The sequence below is a fragment of the Micromys minutus genome (assembly GCF_963924665.1).
Source record: "Micromys minutus genome assembly, chromosome: 4".
NCBI lineage: Eukaryota > Metazoa > Chordata > Mammalia > Rodentia > Muridae > Micromys > Micromys minutus.
In genome coordinates this window covers 20409921-20426912 of record NC_137973.1, presented here as the reverse complement: position 1 = coordinate 20426912, position 16992 = coordinate 20409921, and the positions used below count along the sequence as shown (strand labels likewise).

General features: G+C 40.8%; 1 protein-coding gene across 1 annotated transcript in view; it reads right to left on the bottom strand.

Moving 5' to 3' along the window:
• DCHS2 (dachsous cadherin-related 2) overlaps positions 1-16992 on the bottom strand; it is a gene marked incomplete at both ends in the record, with an annotated part of 211384 nt that overhangs the window by 22944 nt on the left and 171448 nt on the right. The window contains one exon of the mRNA XM_080915358.1: positions 7635-7748. Coding sequence (XP_080771484.1) covers positions 7635-7748 — 114 coding nt within the window. The remainder of the gene's footprint in view (positions 1-7634; positions 7749-16992) is intronic.

Sequence of the window (16992 nt, the reverse complement as noted above, 5' to 3'; positions counted from 1 at the left end):
TTGAGGAAGGAGGAGAGATTCTGGAGGCAACATGGAAGCTGATGTATACGTTTCTCTCAGTGCATCTCTAGCTTGATTAGGTCATTATGATTCTTTCTAAGGGTTTCTATGGGTCTAATTTATCTTTTCTGGATGGGCAGTTTATAACTTTGTCCTCTGATTGTAAGATTACTGTGTAGGTTTGTGGATTGAGAATTTAACATATAAACCTGTTTGATAAGTTAATGGATGTGAGTCATGTTTGTACTAGTCGGTGGAAGAAAGGAACACGCTTGGGTGGTCGTATCTCCCTGGGACAGAAGCAACAGCATGGTGAAGTGAACCATGCCTGAGTTCTTAGAGGCAGCTTGGAGGGCCAAGTTAGAGATCCTCGCAGTGCCAGATTGCCCCATGGGAGCTGGCAAAGCACGGGATAAAAGGTTAAGCCACATTTTAATATTTACCGCAACATGGAAGCTTGAGCTTTCTCTTTAATCATCCTTCGTATAAAAAATAAATCTGTGTATTTAGCCCATCCCAATGTCTGCAAAGTCTACATTTTAAACTTTTTTTTTTCAAATCCATCAATTCATTCACTCATGGTGGGCAGGGATGCTACAGTCTGCTTGGAAGCTGGTTTTTGTCTTGAGCCTTGCTGAGGCATGCATGGCCTTTGTTGTCTTGGAGCCTTGCTGAGGTATGCATGGCCTCTCCTGTTCCTGCTGCTGTCCCACGTACTCCATGCCAGATGGCCACAAACCTCCAGCAACTTTTCTGCCTCAGCCCTTCTCACAATATGAGTGTTAGGATTGCAGATTTGTGATCACATTGCCTTTGGATTTTTATGACGGTCCTGTGAATTGAACTTGGGCTCATACAAGGGTTGCCTGGCTCATTTTTTTAACTTACTGAGCCATGTTGTTTACCCTCAAACATTTCCTAAGTCTACTTCTATCTCCTTTGCTGCCATTTTTCTCTACACCATTGACATTTCCCACTCTGACTCCTGTACTTGTTGAGCATTAGCTGATTAACTGATCTCCCCAGGGATTCAGGCTCCATGAAATAACAAGGAAGCTGGTATCCTCCTGTGTAGAACCTGTCACTGAAGTTCACAGAGTACCAGTGGTGAGAATCTTTAAATTTCGGAGATGTGCTGGCTCAGGCCTGGCCTGCCTCAGTCTTGCTTATCTTCTCTCTCTCTCTCTCTCTCTCTCTCTCTCTCTCTCTCTCTCTCTCTCTCTCTCTCTCTCTCTGATGAGTATCATGCCATCATATTCCTCCTGTTTTTCTGGACAACTGTATAGTCTCACTTCCTTTCTTTTCCTCGATTGTAGGCTGCACTTGTGAGCACAAATCCTTGGCTTTTGAACTCCATGATAACCCCAGTACCTAGCCCACAGCAGCATTCAGTACAATCATAGCCTCACAAAAATACAGAACCAGGCTACAGAAGTAGACTTTGGAAGGTAGTGCCACGGCTTAAGTTTCTTGCCCAATTAAGAAATTCATTTGTGTGATTTCTATTGTATGTGTCTGTTTCAAGATGACACAGTGGTAGTAAAGGTTAAAAAAGAGTCTTGAAGAGGAGGAGGAGGAAGAGGAGGAGGAATAAGGGGAGGAGAAAGAGAAGGAAGAGGAGAAGGAAGATGAGGAGGAGGAAGAGGGAAAGGAGGAGGATGAGGAGGAGGAAGAGGAGGAGGAGATGGAGAAAGAGGAGAAGAAGGAGGAGGAAGAGGAGAAGGAGGAGGGACTTGGTAATGTCGCTTTCCAGGCATAGGAAACACATGCATTGCAATTCTGAAGAAATTTATATTAAGAATTACACTATCAAATTTAAGAACTTAAAAATAAATTTACTAGGCATGTGTGTGTGTGTGTGTGTGTATACACGCATGCAAGCGCATGCGCACACGTGCGCACATGTGAACACTGGTGCAATGTGCATAGAAAAGATGTTGTTATATGTCCTGGAGCTGGAGGTACAGGTACTTGTGAGATGCCCAGACTGGGAGCTGAGACTGTAACCCGAAGCCTATGAAAGGACAGCACATGCCTTTAACTCCTGGGCCATCTCTCCATCCCCTCTACTACCTAATTTAAAGTGTCTGAAACCCACTGTCATTTTTGACACCAGATTTGATTTAGTTCCTTCACAAACCAGATCTGCTTGTGACCAGTTCCTCTCGCCAGTATTTATGGGAGTTCTTATTCGTGGTAGCTACAGAGTCACTGAGATGCATCCTGTGACTGGCAGTAAAGGTGGCAAGTCTCCAGAAAGATCTACTATGTGGGAGTGTAAGGGTTGAAGCCTGAGATGGGGGTCGGGCCCTGTACTCTTTCTATAGGAAAGAAAGTAGAAATGCAAACCCATGTTGATAGTATGGTTTGGAAAACCATGTGCTGGCTGTACTACCCATCAAAATGGAAGCCAAAAAAAAAAAAAAAAAAAAAAAAAAAAAAAAAAAGATCTGTGACTCCTTTGGTAACTGTATTTGTGGTGGAGCTACAGTTTTAATGCTTTTGGATTGGTTTTCATTTTGGTCACGGTGAATGTCACACTCTTGTGCAAGTCGTGAGATGTCCCAGGCTGGCACGCATGCTAAGTCCATGTTTTGCCTTGTATCAAATGTGTGCCTTTTTCTCAGAAACATCAGATATGTGGCCCTGAGGGGAGTGTAATCCCTACAACAGTGAGCCTACCGCCTGGACAGAAAGCCGCCTGCTTCCGCATAGGAAGGCTCCTACGTGCCACCTTGAGAGTCCTGTGCATGTGTTACGTTGCTGGTGGTGTGACCTCGTGAGAGGAAAAGCCACAGTAATCTGTTCCAAGGTGTTAAGCTACATCTTTTTCCAAGTTGCAAAATACACATCGAAATGAGATTAAGATTCTTCAAGTGGTACTGATCGATGACATAATCAGGTTACTTCAGCCAGTCACACACTATGGGCTTGCATCTGTGCAAACCCAGAGCAGGATGGGACAAATATTTATGTTATCCCAGGATGCTTACACCCCAGTCTGCTACAACTGTGCCGGGGCAGCACCAAAAGCTTGGTCCCGTTGTCTGATGTCAGTCTACCAAACAATGACCTGAGTAGGCCCAGCTGTAATTTATAAGCCCAATCTTGGCCAAATTCTCAAACCCCTGCAGCCTTGGGCTGCACTGGGTGCTGTTCATCCAAAGTGACTTGAAATTTAAACACAGAAGAAAAGTTTTCCCGTGCTACTCTGGATCAGAGGCTCATGCCCTGTCCATCCTTAAGGAAAGCCACTGGTTTTAGAGATCAGCTTTACTGATTTGTCACTCCTGCAAGTTAAAAATCTATGTTAGCAACTGTGGGGCACAATTTTAAGGCTAGTGAGCCAAAAGTCAGATGAAAGTTGCATTTTACATTGTAATTAAAGTTTGGAAAATCATTTCCTGACAGCAGTCCATGTTCAAATTACTTTTATAACAATGTTCGTGGTAAGATATAAGGGTATATAATGAAGTTACACATGCAATGCACATGTCCTTGAGTGTGCATTAGAATGGGAGAGATGTATTGAGTCTCAGAGGATAGAACAGGAAGGCAGGCACCAAAAGCCTGTATGATCTTCCGGACTCTGCCCAAGCCTTTGGAAACATCTCTCCTAATTGTGCAGAGTGGAGAAAACAAAATGAGGGAAGCCTACAGAAGGTTACAGGAACTACGAGGAAATCTGACACAGAGAAGGAACCCAGATCTGTACTGATTCCAAAGGAGTGGGACACACACACACACACACATACACACATACACACATACACACACACACACATACACATACACACACACAAACACACACATACATACACACATATACATCCACACACATACACACATACCCACACACATACACACACATATACATATACACACATACACACACACATACACACACATACACACACATGCACACACACACATACACGCACACAAAGAAAAAACCTTACTGTTAAAGGGAGTGGGAAAATATGTTCTGACCTTTCATTAGTTTAAATTCTAATTCATAGTGGCTATGGAACTATCCTGGCAGAAAAGGAGATATTCCCAGGGACAGAATTGATACCAGACTCTGGGTGTCAGATTGTTCAAAGTATAGATCCCAAAGAATGACTGTCTCCCTCAGGCATGTCATGCTAAGTAGGAGTGGGAGGCTGAGCCCATGCCAGCCAGAGAAACCTGCCTCTCAGGAAGAGACTCACTGAGTTGTGGAAACTACCCAGAGTGCCTCTCAACAGACCTGAGCCAAGGTAGTGGCAAGTCACTGACTGCTGAAGAGATGTCCTGACCTCCAGCCTTATGTTTAAAACGAAACCTCAGATCAGAACTCCAAAGATACAGGAGGAATGAGCTCCTCTATTTATACCTCTTCCTAGTGTTGTTACCACATTGATGGAATAATCAGTTGTTGTTTTTCAAAATATCTTTTCTCTTTGATTGGCATATTGGGGTGGGTGGCAGATGCTAGCTGAGGACACCAGGGTTCAAGACTTACCCTAAAAGTTTAGTTATGCATGTTAAAAACTTCTAGTAATTAAATTTGGGGTTGGTAAGATGGTACAGTAGAATTGGCAGGAAAGGAATTCAGAGACTCAAAACTTAGGACAAACAGAGCCAGAGAGCTTCTAGAAAAGGAGAAGTACAGGGCCCTACACCCAAGAAACAAAGAAACAAAGATGTAAAATCATAAAATGAGGTGCAGGGGGAGGCTCAAGTCCCAGCATCTGTCCAATTAGAGTTCAACAAAAGATACAAGACAAGTGGCTTTCAGAAAGAGGCTGACTTTGCAGAAAGCAAGAAAGGGGAGCTAGATGGTAGGGCCTTTTCCATAAGAGGGAGAAAAGATAAACAGGACATTAGTTTTTTAAAGGGTAGTTAATTCTATTTTTTAAATGCTAATTGTGCCAAATCTGAAAACTCAAAACTCTGACCAACAAAAGCATATACTTTGGAGGAAATAAAAAGAGTATTTGGAGCTAGAGACTTGTAAGTCTCTTCAGTGATAGGAAGGAGATACTGTCTCATGTTAGTTTCTAATTATAAATGTTAAAATGGCTAAACAGCTAAAGAGAGAGCAGTAAGTACATACCTCCCAACAAATACAGGGAAAAGTATCATTTTCAGATAATGATTACCTACTGAATGTTCAGAAAACTATTAGAATTTACACATTTGCTCAATACAAAGTCAAAAGACAAGGGTGAATTTTGAGTACATGTCAGTACTGTCAAAAAATTTAAAAAAGCATCCGTGCATTTATTTTAGCAAGAAAAAGTATGATGTTCTCAGGTTAACTGAAACAAGAAGGCGACAGGCATATGCGATTCATTTATGTCCTTGCCTGCAGAATCTTTGAGGCCCTAGAGCAAAGTGGGGAACTCTATCATAATCAAGGCTTAGAAGAGAACGCAGCATGATTTTTGATGCTTCATTCAGGCCAAATTATCACACTGGTAGGGATTCAAGCACAGGGGGTTAATAAACACAAACCAGTGACCTGAGCTAAAAGAACAGGTGCACGCGTGCACACACACACACACACACACTTCTCCTTGATATAGCCACTCTACAGTGTACACAAATCCCTAGAGTGCAATATAGAAAGGAAGAAAGGAGGAAGGGAAGGAGGTGACTGACCAGAAATGGAAGAGACCCAGGCTGGCTTTCTGGTCCAGTCTGGTCTTTTGGTGGTGAGGGGACATTTTGTTTGTTTGTTTGTTTGTTTGTTTGTTTGTTTGTTCAATCTGTTCTCCAACTCTCAGAGATCCTCTTGCCTCTGCCTCCTGAGAACTGGGATTAAGAGTAAGATTACGGGTGGGAGCCACCACACCCAGCCTCTGGTAAGGTCTCATTTCTAGGGATAGGTGAAAAGTAAATGGGCTCATATTCCCATTGTCTAGTAGTAAACTGCATACATTTCATGATTCCATCTTCAATGCATTTGGAAACTATTTTAAGGTAAATGTCAACATGGCTGCTTGCTTTGTTACAAAATGTACTTCTATAGGTAAGCTCTTTGATCTGATGATAAGTAGACTTTATTTTTATTCAGTAATGAAATCTGGGTGGTTTCGAAGGCTATGTGTGGGTCTCATAAGAATGACACCAGAGAAGGATCTGGGTAGCCTGCAGAAATTGGGAACCTTACCATTCTTCCTGATTTTCTAACTATTTTCAATCTTAGCTCTCCTCCCAGAGCCTCATACACTGAAAACACAAAGAACTTAAGGTATGATGGTGTTTGCTGCACTGTCTTTGCTCCACTGTGGATGAAGAAATGTAGGTACCTAGGACATTTCAACAGGAACCCTGACTAAAGGACACGTGGAGCAACAGTCACAGCACAACCCTGGGCCAGGTGACATTTACTCAAACAAACTTACTCTTTTGCCGCCCCCCCCCCCACACAAAAGATAGATCAAATAAAACAGATGAGCTGTAAAATAACACAGAAATTATTAGAAATATTCTTGGTGAGGTTTGACAAATAGGCAGTTAATGGTTCTCAGTCTCTATGCATTGTAATGGCTGGTACTCGCTCACATCATAACTGGTCACATTAAAATGCACCCTATTTGTAAGTAGTTTAGCAGCACAGGAAAACTTCTCATGAGTCCTTGAGTTTACCAGTTAAGATGAGTAGTGAATTAGAGGCCTTTCCTGTGAAAACTCCCTAATCCTAGTGAGGTGTGTGTGTGTGTGTGTGTGTGTGTGTGTGTGTGTGTGTGTGTGTGTGTTTTTAAATAAAATTCAGCCCCAACAATTTCCCTAAGTTTTTCTTTAATTTCCCAAACAGGTCGGCAAATTATAAATAAAAACCAGGAAGTTTTCAAAGACTCAAAAGGCAGGACAGGCACTGTTTAATTTGGAAATGCTGAGAACATAATTTTCAATGACTCTACAGATATCTAAAAATATACAGCTTTGGGTTTCTCATAATTTCTCATGGGCTACTATAAGAAAATTCTTATTTACCTTATAAGAATTTATCCCTAACAATTTCAAACTTTTGATTTTAAATTTATCCTTTCACAACTTCATTTATATATGAATGTGTGTATATATATATATATATATATATATATATATATATATATATATATATAAACTCTGATCACATTCAGCCCATATTATTCTATCCTATTTCTTTCAACCCCTGCTGAACCCTTTATTCCTAAAAAAAATAATAATTCCCTCCTACTGTTATTAATTTTGAAAATCACCATGTTTTAAATTAGGGCTGATTGCATGAGCATTGGTGGGGATTGCAGATTGGAGCAGGGCCAACTCACCAGTGGCTACACCACTAAGGAACAACTCCCCTCCCCCACAGCCTCCAGCTCTCTGTTCAGGGTAAGGTGAACCCCTTCCCTACCCAGGGTGACATCTGACAGGCCCAGTGTTGTGCAGATCTTCTGGACACACCACAGTTGTCGAGATCCCATGAGTGCAACAACCACCTATGTCCAGAAGCCAGTGTTTCACCTCCTTCTTCGCCAGCCTTTGGCTTTTGTGTTCTTTCTGTCCCCTCATCTTCTTTCAAATTTTTCAGAATAATTTTTCAGACCAATAGCAGCAGTGAAGTTAAGAGAAAATAAAGTCATCATGAGGTAGGAAGGGGTTACCTGAGTTGGAGCCCAGGGAAAACACTCCATGTTCATTCCCACTAAAAACTGAGTATTTAATGGAGTCTGGAATCAACCCACGAGCAAAGGCCTTGACAGTCACAACAGAAGCACCTGTAAAAGCAGAGTTAAAAGGAACATGAGCACATTTTATGGAAGCACAAGAGCAAACACTGGGTACCATCTGCCTCCTCTTGTTACACTTGTCTTACTAGAACAGTCATTGTCTTCGCAAGCTGTGTCTAGTGCTGAGTACTGGGATACAGGGACAAGAGAGGGGAGAATGCCATCCTTGCAGTAGTTATGAACTGGAAGAAGACAGGGGATGGACTATTAGACAGTACACATCCAAAGTTCATTTCCAATTTCATGGACATCCCTGAAAGGAGAGAAATGGGTCACTGATAGAAAGTATGGTTTTGGGTGAGAAACAGACCCTCCTTTAAAATGTGTGGGTTCCGTGGAGGAGAAGCGACACAAGGAACTGGGAGGAGGGATTCTGGGAGGACGAAAAGGCTTCATTTGTTGAGTCAGTCAAAGAGACATCAACTAGAGAGGATGCTTGCATTGTGTGTCTATGGAATCACAGAAGGGGGTGGTAGGATAGACTAAAGGATTGTGATGTGTTTTTTAAAAGACACTTCTCCATGATCCTGCCCAACAATCAACATTCTTTTAAAAAGAAGTTTAAAAAATATTTGGAATGAGGGAAGAAAACAGAAACAGTAAGAGAAAAGACACTGGACATTCCTTGCTGGGACACATGCTTGTCTCTTCCTATGGCACACATGTTTATCTCTTCCTATGGGACACGTGAAGCTAGACTCACAAGCTTAAGGAGCACAGCTCGAAACCCACCTGGGCAGCAGTAACGATGAAAAGGAGAGATCAGATAGGGTAAATTGATTTCCTCCCTAGACTTATAATTTTTTTCACAGACGGTGGAGGAGGCGGTTCTTCAGGTAAAGACACTTGCTGTCAAGACTAGAGACTGAGTTGATCGCAGGAACCCACATTTGGAAGAACTAACTCCAGAAAGTTGTCCGCTGATCTCCACACATATGCTAAGGCATGTGTGCCCATGAACACACACACACACACACCACATGCATACAGGCACACACAAACACATACCCATGCATGTGTGCCCCTCTACTCAGATCTCAAAATAAATAAATGTAATTTTTTGAAAAGAATAGAAAACACTAAAGGTCTGAGAACAGACAGAGTTTCCACCTAGGATCCTCTTAATGCTTAGCACTCAAATCCTATTTGTTTCTATAAACATTTAAGTTTGTAAAGTCAAAACTTCAGTGAGAACTGACTTTGATAAAAGCAAAAAATCTAGTAAAACATAGACAGGATGTGTCCTTGGAGACTGAGCTCTTCTTTGCCCACACAAGACAAAACATTCCACAAACACTGAGCTGTATCCCCAGTTCCCTGAGCTCATTCTCATTGAAAACAGGTTATCACTAAGTTACCCAGGTTGACTCTGGACTCTCTGTAGCTCTCTAGACCTTGTGACCTTTTTGCCTCAAGGTCCTTCCTGGCTGGGATTTCGAGGCATATACCAACAGGACAGCTGAATCACACTCATTAGAAATGTTACACTGCACAGAAAGCCCAACAAAGTTTCAAACTCGTTCATCTAGATTTCCAGATGACTCTCATTTCCAAACCACTTTCAAACTTATTTAGTGACAAACAAATCAAATAATAGTTGTAGAATCTGATTACTACAGTGTTGAGAATGCTTCAATTGCATTGTAACTGGTGCTTATGGTACTACTCATCATGAGGCACATGGCTTTGTAACAATGCCTTCCTTTTCTATAAGCTGATGTAAGCACACATACACTCACAGATTTACATATATACATATATATATATACATATTTTATATAAAACATATAAATATAAATAAACATATTTCCTTTCAAATGTAGGTTCTAAGGATCAATTCAAAATTATATACATTTTTAGATGTTATGCATTGTAAATAATATATAAATAATATAATTATGAATAATATAAATAGCATATAATGTTTATACTACATTATAAATAATATAAATATATATATACACATAAATTGTAGTGTGCTTCAACCATGATGCTCAAAGTTCTGTGCTTTCTTACAATTTATTTTTAAGTAAAAAATTTTTATTGCAACTCTGTTGCCACATATTTATAAGGATGTCAGTCAGAAGACAAAGAACTCTGCAGGCAAGATGTACAATCTGTGCTGATGTCCTTTATTTCCCCCTGAGTTTGAATGCTTTCTCCATGCCCAGTTATAAAAAAAAAATGAGAATATTTCTTGCGTGTAAAAGAATAGTGCTGACTAAAGAATTAAAAAGTATCCCTATGGACTCTCTTGTGTAGAGGGGAAAAAAATCCTATTTGTTGCAAATCAAATGTTTACAATGATGGAAATGTAGCCCAGAGAAATTTCATTCAACAAAATCCCTTCAAACTAGATGCTAAAGTCCGCAGAGAGCCAGAATTTCTGTACATACAAGCATTTATGTATTTTCTTTCTCTAACGAAGTTTAAAGGTGAAACATCCCTAACAAAGAGCAAACAAGGGCCTTGGTCTGTCTAATCTGGCTTACCACACATTTTTAACCTGCCGTTCTCTCTGCACATGCAGGTAAACTTAGATAATTGTGCATAGTACCTCTCAGGAGACATGGTGAGCTGTGAAAATTGCCAATGAACCTTCAATTTGAAAACATTATATACAGATCTGTATATGAGAATTTCTTCTTTTTGTTAAATCCTTTTTTGGGAGGAGTCTTCTTTTTTTTAAGATTGATTGATTTATCATATATAAGCACACTGTAGCTGTCAGACACATCAGAAGAGGGCATCATATTCCATTACAGATGGTTGTGAGCCACCATGTTGTTGCTGGGATTTTATCTCAGGACCTTTGGAAGAGCCGTCAGTACTCTTAACCACTGAGCCATCGCTCAAGCCCGAGCATTTCTTGAATACTGTTCAATATTCCTGAGCAAATTTTTCTCAGCGTTATCAAATCTGCTGTTGAATTTCCCTGGTGAACTGTTCAACTCAGTTGTAGTATAAATAAGCCCTGAAATTTTTGTTGGAGATATATATATATATAACTTTTTCATAGAACCTTATTGGTTTTATTTGGTTGTCTGTGTTTCCTTGTAATGTATTGATTGAATTGCTTTAGAATAATTACATGATTTTAAATTTTTATTCTTTTGTTTGTGACACATTTCTCGGCATGCTTAGTGGGGGTGGGGAGCATTTCTATGCATCTGAAAAAGAGCAGCTGCTCCTAGTTTTTACTAACTGGCTTAGGAGAGAAAAGCTTTGCCCATCAACCTGGTTAAAGGTTCAGGTTCTGGTAACCTCAGAAACCTTCTCTGATGCTGTTTTCTTATGATTGTGCTTATAATTTCCCAGTTAGAAAGGTTTGCATGTTTTGGTTTGCCCCACCCCCACCGGAAGTCTGTTATCTTGATTTTCCCATCTGGATGTTGGTTGTCACTTATCTATGACAAATTGGGGAAGAAGTTATCTGCAGTGAAACGAAATAATTCCTATTCTTTAGTCCAATGTGACTGGCTTGGCTCCGAGCTATCCTGGAGTCCCATAACTTCCAGGTTGCGGTTTCCGTTCTTGTGAAGCCTTCTGGGAAATGTACAAACAAATGCTCCTTAGTCTCTGTCTCCCTGCGAAACAAAACTGAGCCAATGGAATTCTGCTGACTCCCTAGCTCTGCTTCAAACTTTTCTTCTTAAGTTTCGATTGTCAGCCGTTCAATTCCATCAGAAGTCTAGCAGAACTGCCCTGTATGAATGAAATAGAGGCAGGTCTTTCCAGACAGACAGAAGCCGAAGCCCAAAGCCGGGCAATGCGCGACCACTGAGCTTGCCTCGTAAGGCACAATGAACAATGTCCTTCAAGTAGATGCTGAAGGACACCGGGCAGTGAACAAAAGCGTAGGGAGGCAAGTGTTATCTGGTGAGGTAAGTGTAGACAAATGAATCTTGTGACACTTTAATGGTAGGGTGTATATTGTTCTTAATTCTGATATTTCATTCAAAGGTGAACAATATAATAAATAATAAGAAACTACATTAAGGGTTACAACATCTAATACTGACCTGCAGCCATGACACCGTAAAATATCAGGGAAATTCGAGGAGTAGGCTCCTCTTTGTCTGCTTGGCTATTATTAAAGGTTTGGCTATTATTAAAGGTCATTGGTTTGAGTATATTTTAGAAAACTTATACCTGAAATGGGAAGTGAACCAAAGTTTGTTATTTTTAAAAAGTAATGACAAACAGAAGGAAAGCAAGAGGGTAAACAAAAGACGAAATAATTGTAAGGCAAATTAGTTCTAAAATGTTCACAGTGACTGTTTACTATCAGGAGTTATTTAAGTGTAAATAGATAAAATTACCAAATTATATACCCAGGGTAGCCTTTGTGTAAAAAAAAAAACATGTCACCTTTACTTGTGTATCAAAGACTCTCTTAAGATACAGAAGTATGTACCTAGGCTGGAAGGGAACAGATTCAAATGGACTGAACAAAAATCCTATTCTAAGTGGATAGTCACACTTATATCAAGCAGAATATATTTTAAATAAAACTTACACAAGAGACAAACAGTGGTATTTCGATCAGTTTTCAACAAGATGTAGAATATAAGTATGTTTATGTATGTGTTAACACACATGTACACATGTGTGTGCATGCTCATGTGTGCACATACATATACCTCAGCTGAGCATAATATAAGCATCAGGCTAAGAATGGTGGGCCATGTCTTTAATGCCCATTCTCAGAAGCAGAGGCAGGCGGATCTCTGTGAGTTCAAAGCTAGCCTTGTCTGCATAGTGAGTTTCAGGATAGACAGGGTTATATAGTTACATAGAGAAACGATAGATAAATAGATAGATAGATAGATAGATAGATAGATAGATAGATAGATAGATAGATAGGGATAGATTTATAGATAGATCAATGCGAAAATTGAAGTGAGAAATAGTAAACTAAATAGGAGAGGATTTCAGGTTCTACCTTGAATAATTCAAACATCTAACAGACAGAAAAGAAATCAGAGCAGAAAACTTCAATAACACCACAGACAGCAAACCTACTAGACATCTACAGAACGTTTTATCCCCAAGCCCCAGAACATACATTCTTCTGAAGTACTCACAGAATATTTTCTAGGTAGTTCATGTTTAGATCACAAGATAAATTGTAATAAATTTGGCAAGGTTGAAATCATAATGAGTATCTTTTCCAACCACTAGAGAGTGAAAGGTTATTTTATTTTATTTTTTAATTTATTTTTATTGGCTATTTTATTTATTTACATTTTAAATGTTATTTCTCCTTCCAGGTTTCCTCTCTGAAAAATCCCCCATTCTACCCCCTGCCTCCACGAGGGTGCTCCCTCCACCTACCCACCCACTCCTGCCCCACCACCCTAGAATTTCTCTATGCTGGGGTACCAAGCCTTCACAGGATCAAGGGCTTCTCCTCCCATTGAGGCCAGACAAGGCCATCCTCTGCTACATATGCAGCTGGAGCCATGGGTCCCTCTTTGTGTATTTTTTGGTTGGTAATTTAGTCCCGGAAGCTGGGGGGGAGGGCATCCGGTTGGTTGATATTGTACTTCCTGTGGGGTTGAAAACCCCTTCATCTCCTTCAGTCCTTCCTCTAATTTCTCCATTGAGGTCACCATGCTCAGTCTGATGGTTGGCTGCAAGCATCCTCATCTGGAAAGTTCATCTCATTAGCAAAAGGAAAGCCAGGAAATCCCCAAATGTGTGAGTGACCAACACAGCAAGAACTAAGAGGAAATTAGTCAGAGAATATCCTAAGATGAAAAGAAGACCACACAAAAGTTTTATTGCAGCACTAATGTTTCTAGGCAGGGACTGATGGGGAACACCTACATGTAAAACATAAATGCAGGTCACCTTCCTATGTTGTCACAAAGACAGAAGAGAACACAGTAAGGCAAAACTTAGTAGATGAAAGAGATAATAAAGATCAGAGGAGGAATAAACTAGATAGGACAACACTGAAATGATTGGAAAGTCATTGAAAGTAAAATTGTTAATTTATTTTAATTTACTTTTTAGCTGTTTTTTTTTTTTTAAGATTTACTTATTTCATGTATCTGAGTACACCATAGCTATCCTCAGACACACCAGAAGAGGGCATCGGATCCCATTACTGATGGTTGTGAGCCACCATGTGGTTGCTGGGATTTGAACTCAGGACCTCTGGAAGAGCAGCAATGCTCTTAACTACTGAGCCATCTCTCCGATAATTTTCTTTTAAATAGCCAACTAAGTTGAAAAACCATAGCTTATCTAACTGAGCAAAAAAAAGAAATATTCAACAAAAGTCAGATACAAAAGCAGAGACATTATCACCACTGTAGCAGACAGTTAATGTGACTAAGAACAAGTGCCAACATACTGCATTTCTTACAAGAAACACATATTTTTCATAACCTACAACATATGAAGACTGAATCATTTAAAAAAGAGATTTTGAATGGATGCACACTAATAAAATGACTGGACCAGTAATGGGGGGGGGGCACAAGATGAGATGTTTTTACTGGGGACAAGAGGACAAGAAGCATTCATTTGAATAGGGTTTATGCCGGTCCTTGGAGAAATAATGCATCTGCAAAGGAGGTGGGGTTGGGAGGACTTAGGTACTACTAATCATACCTCAGATAATGGCATTTGAGAAACAGGCAAAGGGCAGGTGGGTGAGCAGTCACTTGCTATTTCGGAGCAGACAAGTGTTACTTTAGATTTTCTTCTCACCTCTCTCCTCTGACCCCTGGCTTTCCCCTGAACTCACAGGGGAGCCTCCAGCCTACTTTCAAAGATGCTCACTGACCTGGGTAGAGGGAAGATGCATTAGTAACGTTATAAACTCCCTGGGTGTCTACAAGTGCAGCAAGGTTGAGAAGTAGGGTCTTAAAAATCACTAAGTCCCTGGGCGGTGGCGGCATTGCCTTTAATCCCACCCAGCACTTGGGAGTCAGAGGCAGTGGGATCTCTATAAGTTCAAGGCCAGCCTGGTCTACAGAGTGAATCCTAGCCAGGGCTACAGAGAGAAGCCCTGTCATCTCAATGTGGCTATTTCAGTCCACACAGAAAATATTCTTCATAGTTAAAAACCAGCACCATGGTGCATATGTGTCTTCCATGCTGGTGGAAAAGTCTTACTCCGAAGGGAAGAAACCCATGTTAGGTTAATAAGATGAGATGAGGTCACCTTTACATCATCAAGCCAGTTAAAAAGTCTCCCATGTAGGTCTGAAGATGACCCTGGGATGTAGGACACTTGCTGCTCAGGCCGAGGACCAGCGTTCCAGTCTCGGCACTCACATGACAGCTTAGAACCATCTGTAAGTATAGTTCCGGGAGAGCTGTCATCCTCTTCTGGCCTCCAGGGGCTCACATTGTACACATATAGTCTACATACATTCAGGCAAAATACTCTTAGTCATAAAACAAAAGTAAAAAATAATCCCAGCATGCACGGGGGCGCTGCTTAGACTACATCCCCAACTAAGGAGTTATTGGAAGTCATGTCTCCTGAGAGTGGGGAGCCACATATCTCTGGAGTAAGTGGCTATGCCCCAGTAGATAACCTCACACCATTCATATATAGGCAAAGGAAGGAAATTAATATTTAAAAAGTCATAAAACTGGGAGGGTTGTGAGGAAAACGGACAGAGAAGTGAGGGGTGGGAATGAATGGGAAATACTGCAAACATGTATGAAGTTTTCAAAGAATACAAAAAAAGATTGTAAAGAATACAAAAAAAGATTTAAAATAATAGCAAATTAAGGTAGATGAGGTCTTGAGCTTCTGTCACTGTGACCTGAGGGGGGTTGGTATGACTTCCTAGGCATGAGAACTGTCTTGAGTTATGTACCTTGTGAGAAAACTTAACTTTGCCTACACATCTGCCTTCTACAGAGTTAGCTTAAATATAGCTAAGGTGATGAGTTCTCTGTCGAAAATGGCTACCTAGATGGTCCTCGTTCCTATGAAATTCATCTCAAATGCAAGACTGGTCCCAAGTAATAAAATAGAAATGAAAAATATTTGTTCCTTCCCCTTCATTGTCATAAACATTCCAGAGTCCCCAGTGACATGGAACTGCCTACTCATGTTTATGGGGTAATTGGAAAGGACAATTCTTATCTAGTTTGCTCAGAAAATGAGCCAGATGGAAGAGCTTTAAAAGCTGCAAACACTCTACAATCATCACACAACCATTATGTAACAAGTCCTTGCTCTAGTTAGAACTTAAAGCCCGCTAACTTTATAAACTTCATGTTGAGATTTAAGACAGAAGGGGAACGGCCACAGTAACAGCGGAAGTGGTGACTGGTGTCCTCCTACAGCTTAATTTAATCCTTGCAGCATCCTTGTGAGGAAGTCATTACTGTTTCCACTTCATGAGCAGTGGATCCACAGCAGGCTCACCCTTTCTGCCTCAGTAATGTGTGTCACATGGCCACACTGGCCAGCTGATGGAGAGCAGCAGCTCACTGGATCGCCTGCCAAAGTGCTGGAAGACAGCTTTCTCCTCCAAAAACATCTAGACCTAAGTAGGCTACTTATTTTATATTATTAAATGTATTTTACTAGTCAGATTGCCCCCATGTGTCATCATGTTTCAATATTAGTTCACGTTTTCCAAAATCTGAGTGCTCAACTTTTAGCCAGAGTATCAAAATAATTCATAATGTCCAGTTTCCAGCCCAGGGCCATTCACAGAAATGCATGACGTTCTGAAGAGCCCATCCTGAGGACAACAGCTGCTGATTCCTCCCCATCAGGATCTCCATAAAACATCACCTTAGAAGCTGCCCCTGTGTTGTGTGAAGAGTAAAGGTAGGTAAAAGGAAAAAAAAAAGATCTGTGCTCTATTCCAAAGAAAGAAAGAGAGAAGAGCACTAAGAATCCGTACAGGGAGTTACAGGAGAGCAGAGAAGAAACCAAAGGGTGATCTGGGAAAAGATGTAAGAGCACAGGGCTCTGGCCTCAGCGCCCTTCTGCGTGGTGCATGTGGCCAGGTGAAGAGGCCAGCAGTGTTCTTCACAGGTGAGAGCACAACTGTTGGAAACCTCAAATCTAGGCAAGGGTTCTAGAGCCTTCTCTGGCAAGAGAGGAGTTCCATTTTGTCAGTATCCATGGCTCCTAGGGGTGGGGTCAAAGAGACCATTTTGAGAGAGATCCTATTGTCTAAACTAAGCTACCTCAAAAACCTAAGAACAAGAAGCTGTCATGGTTCAGTTGCTGATGAGAGAC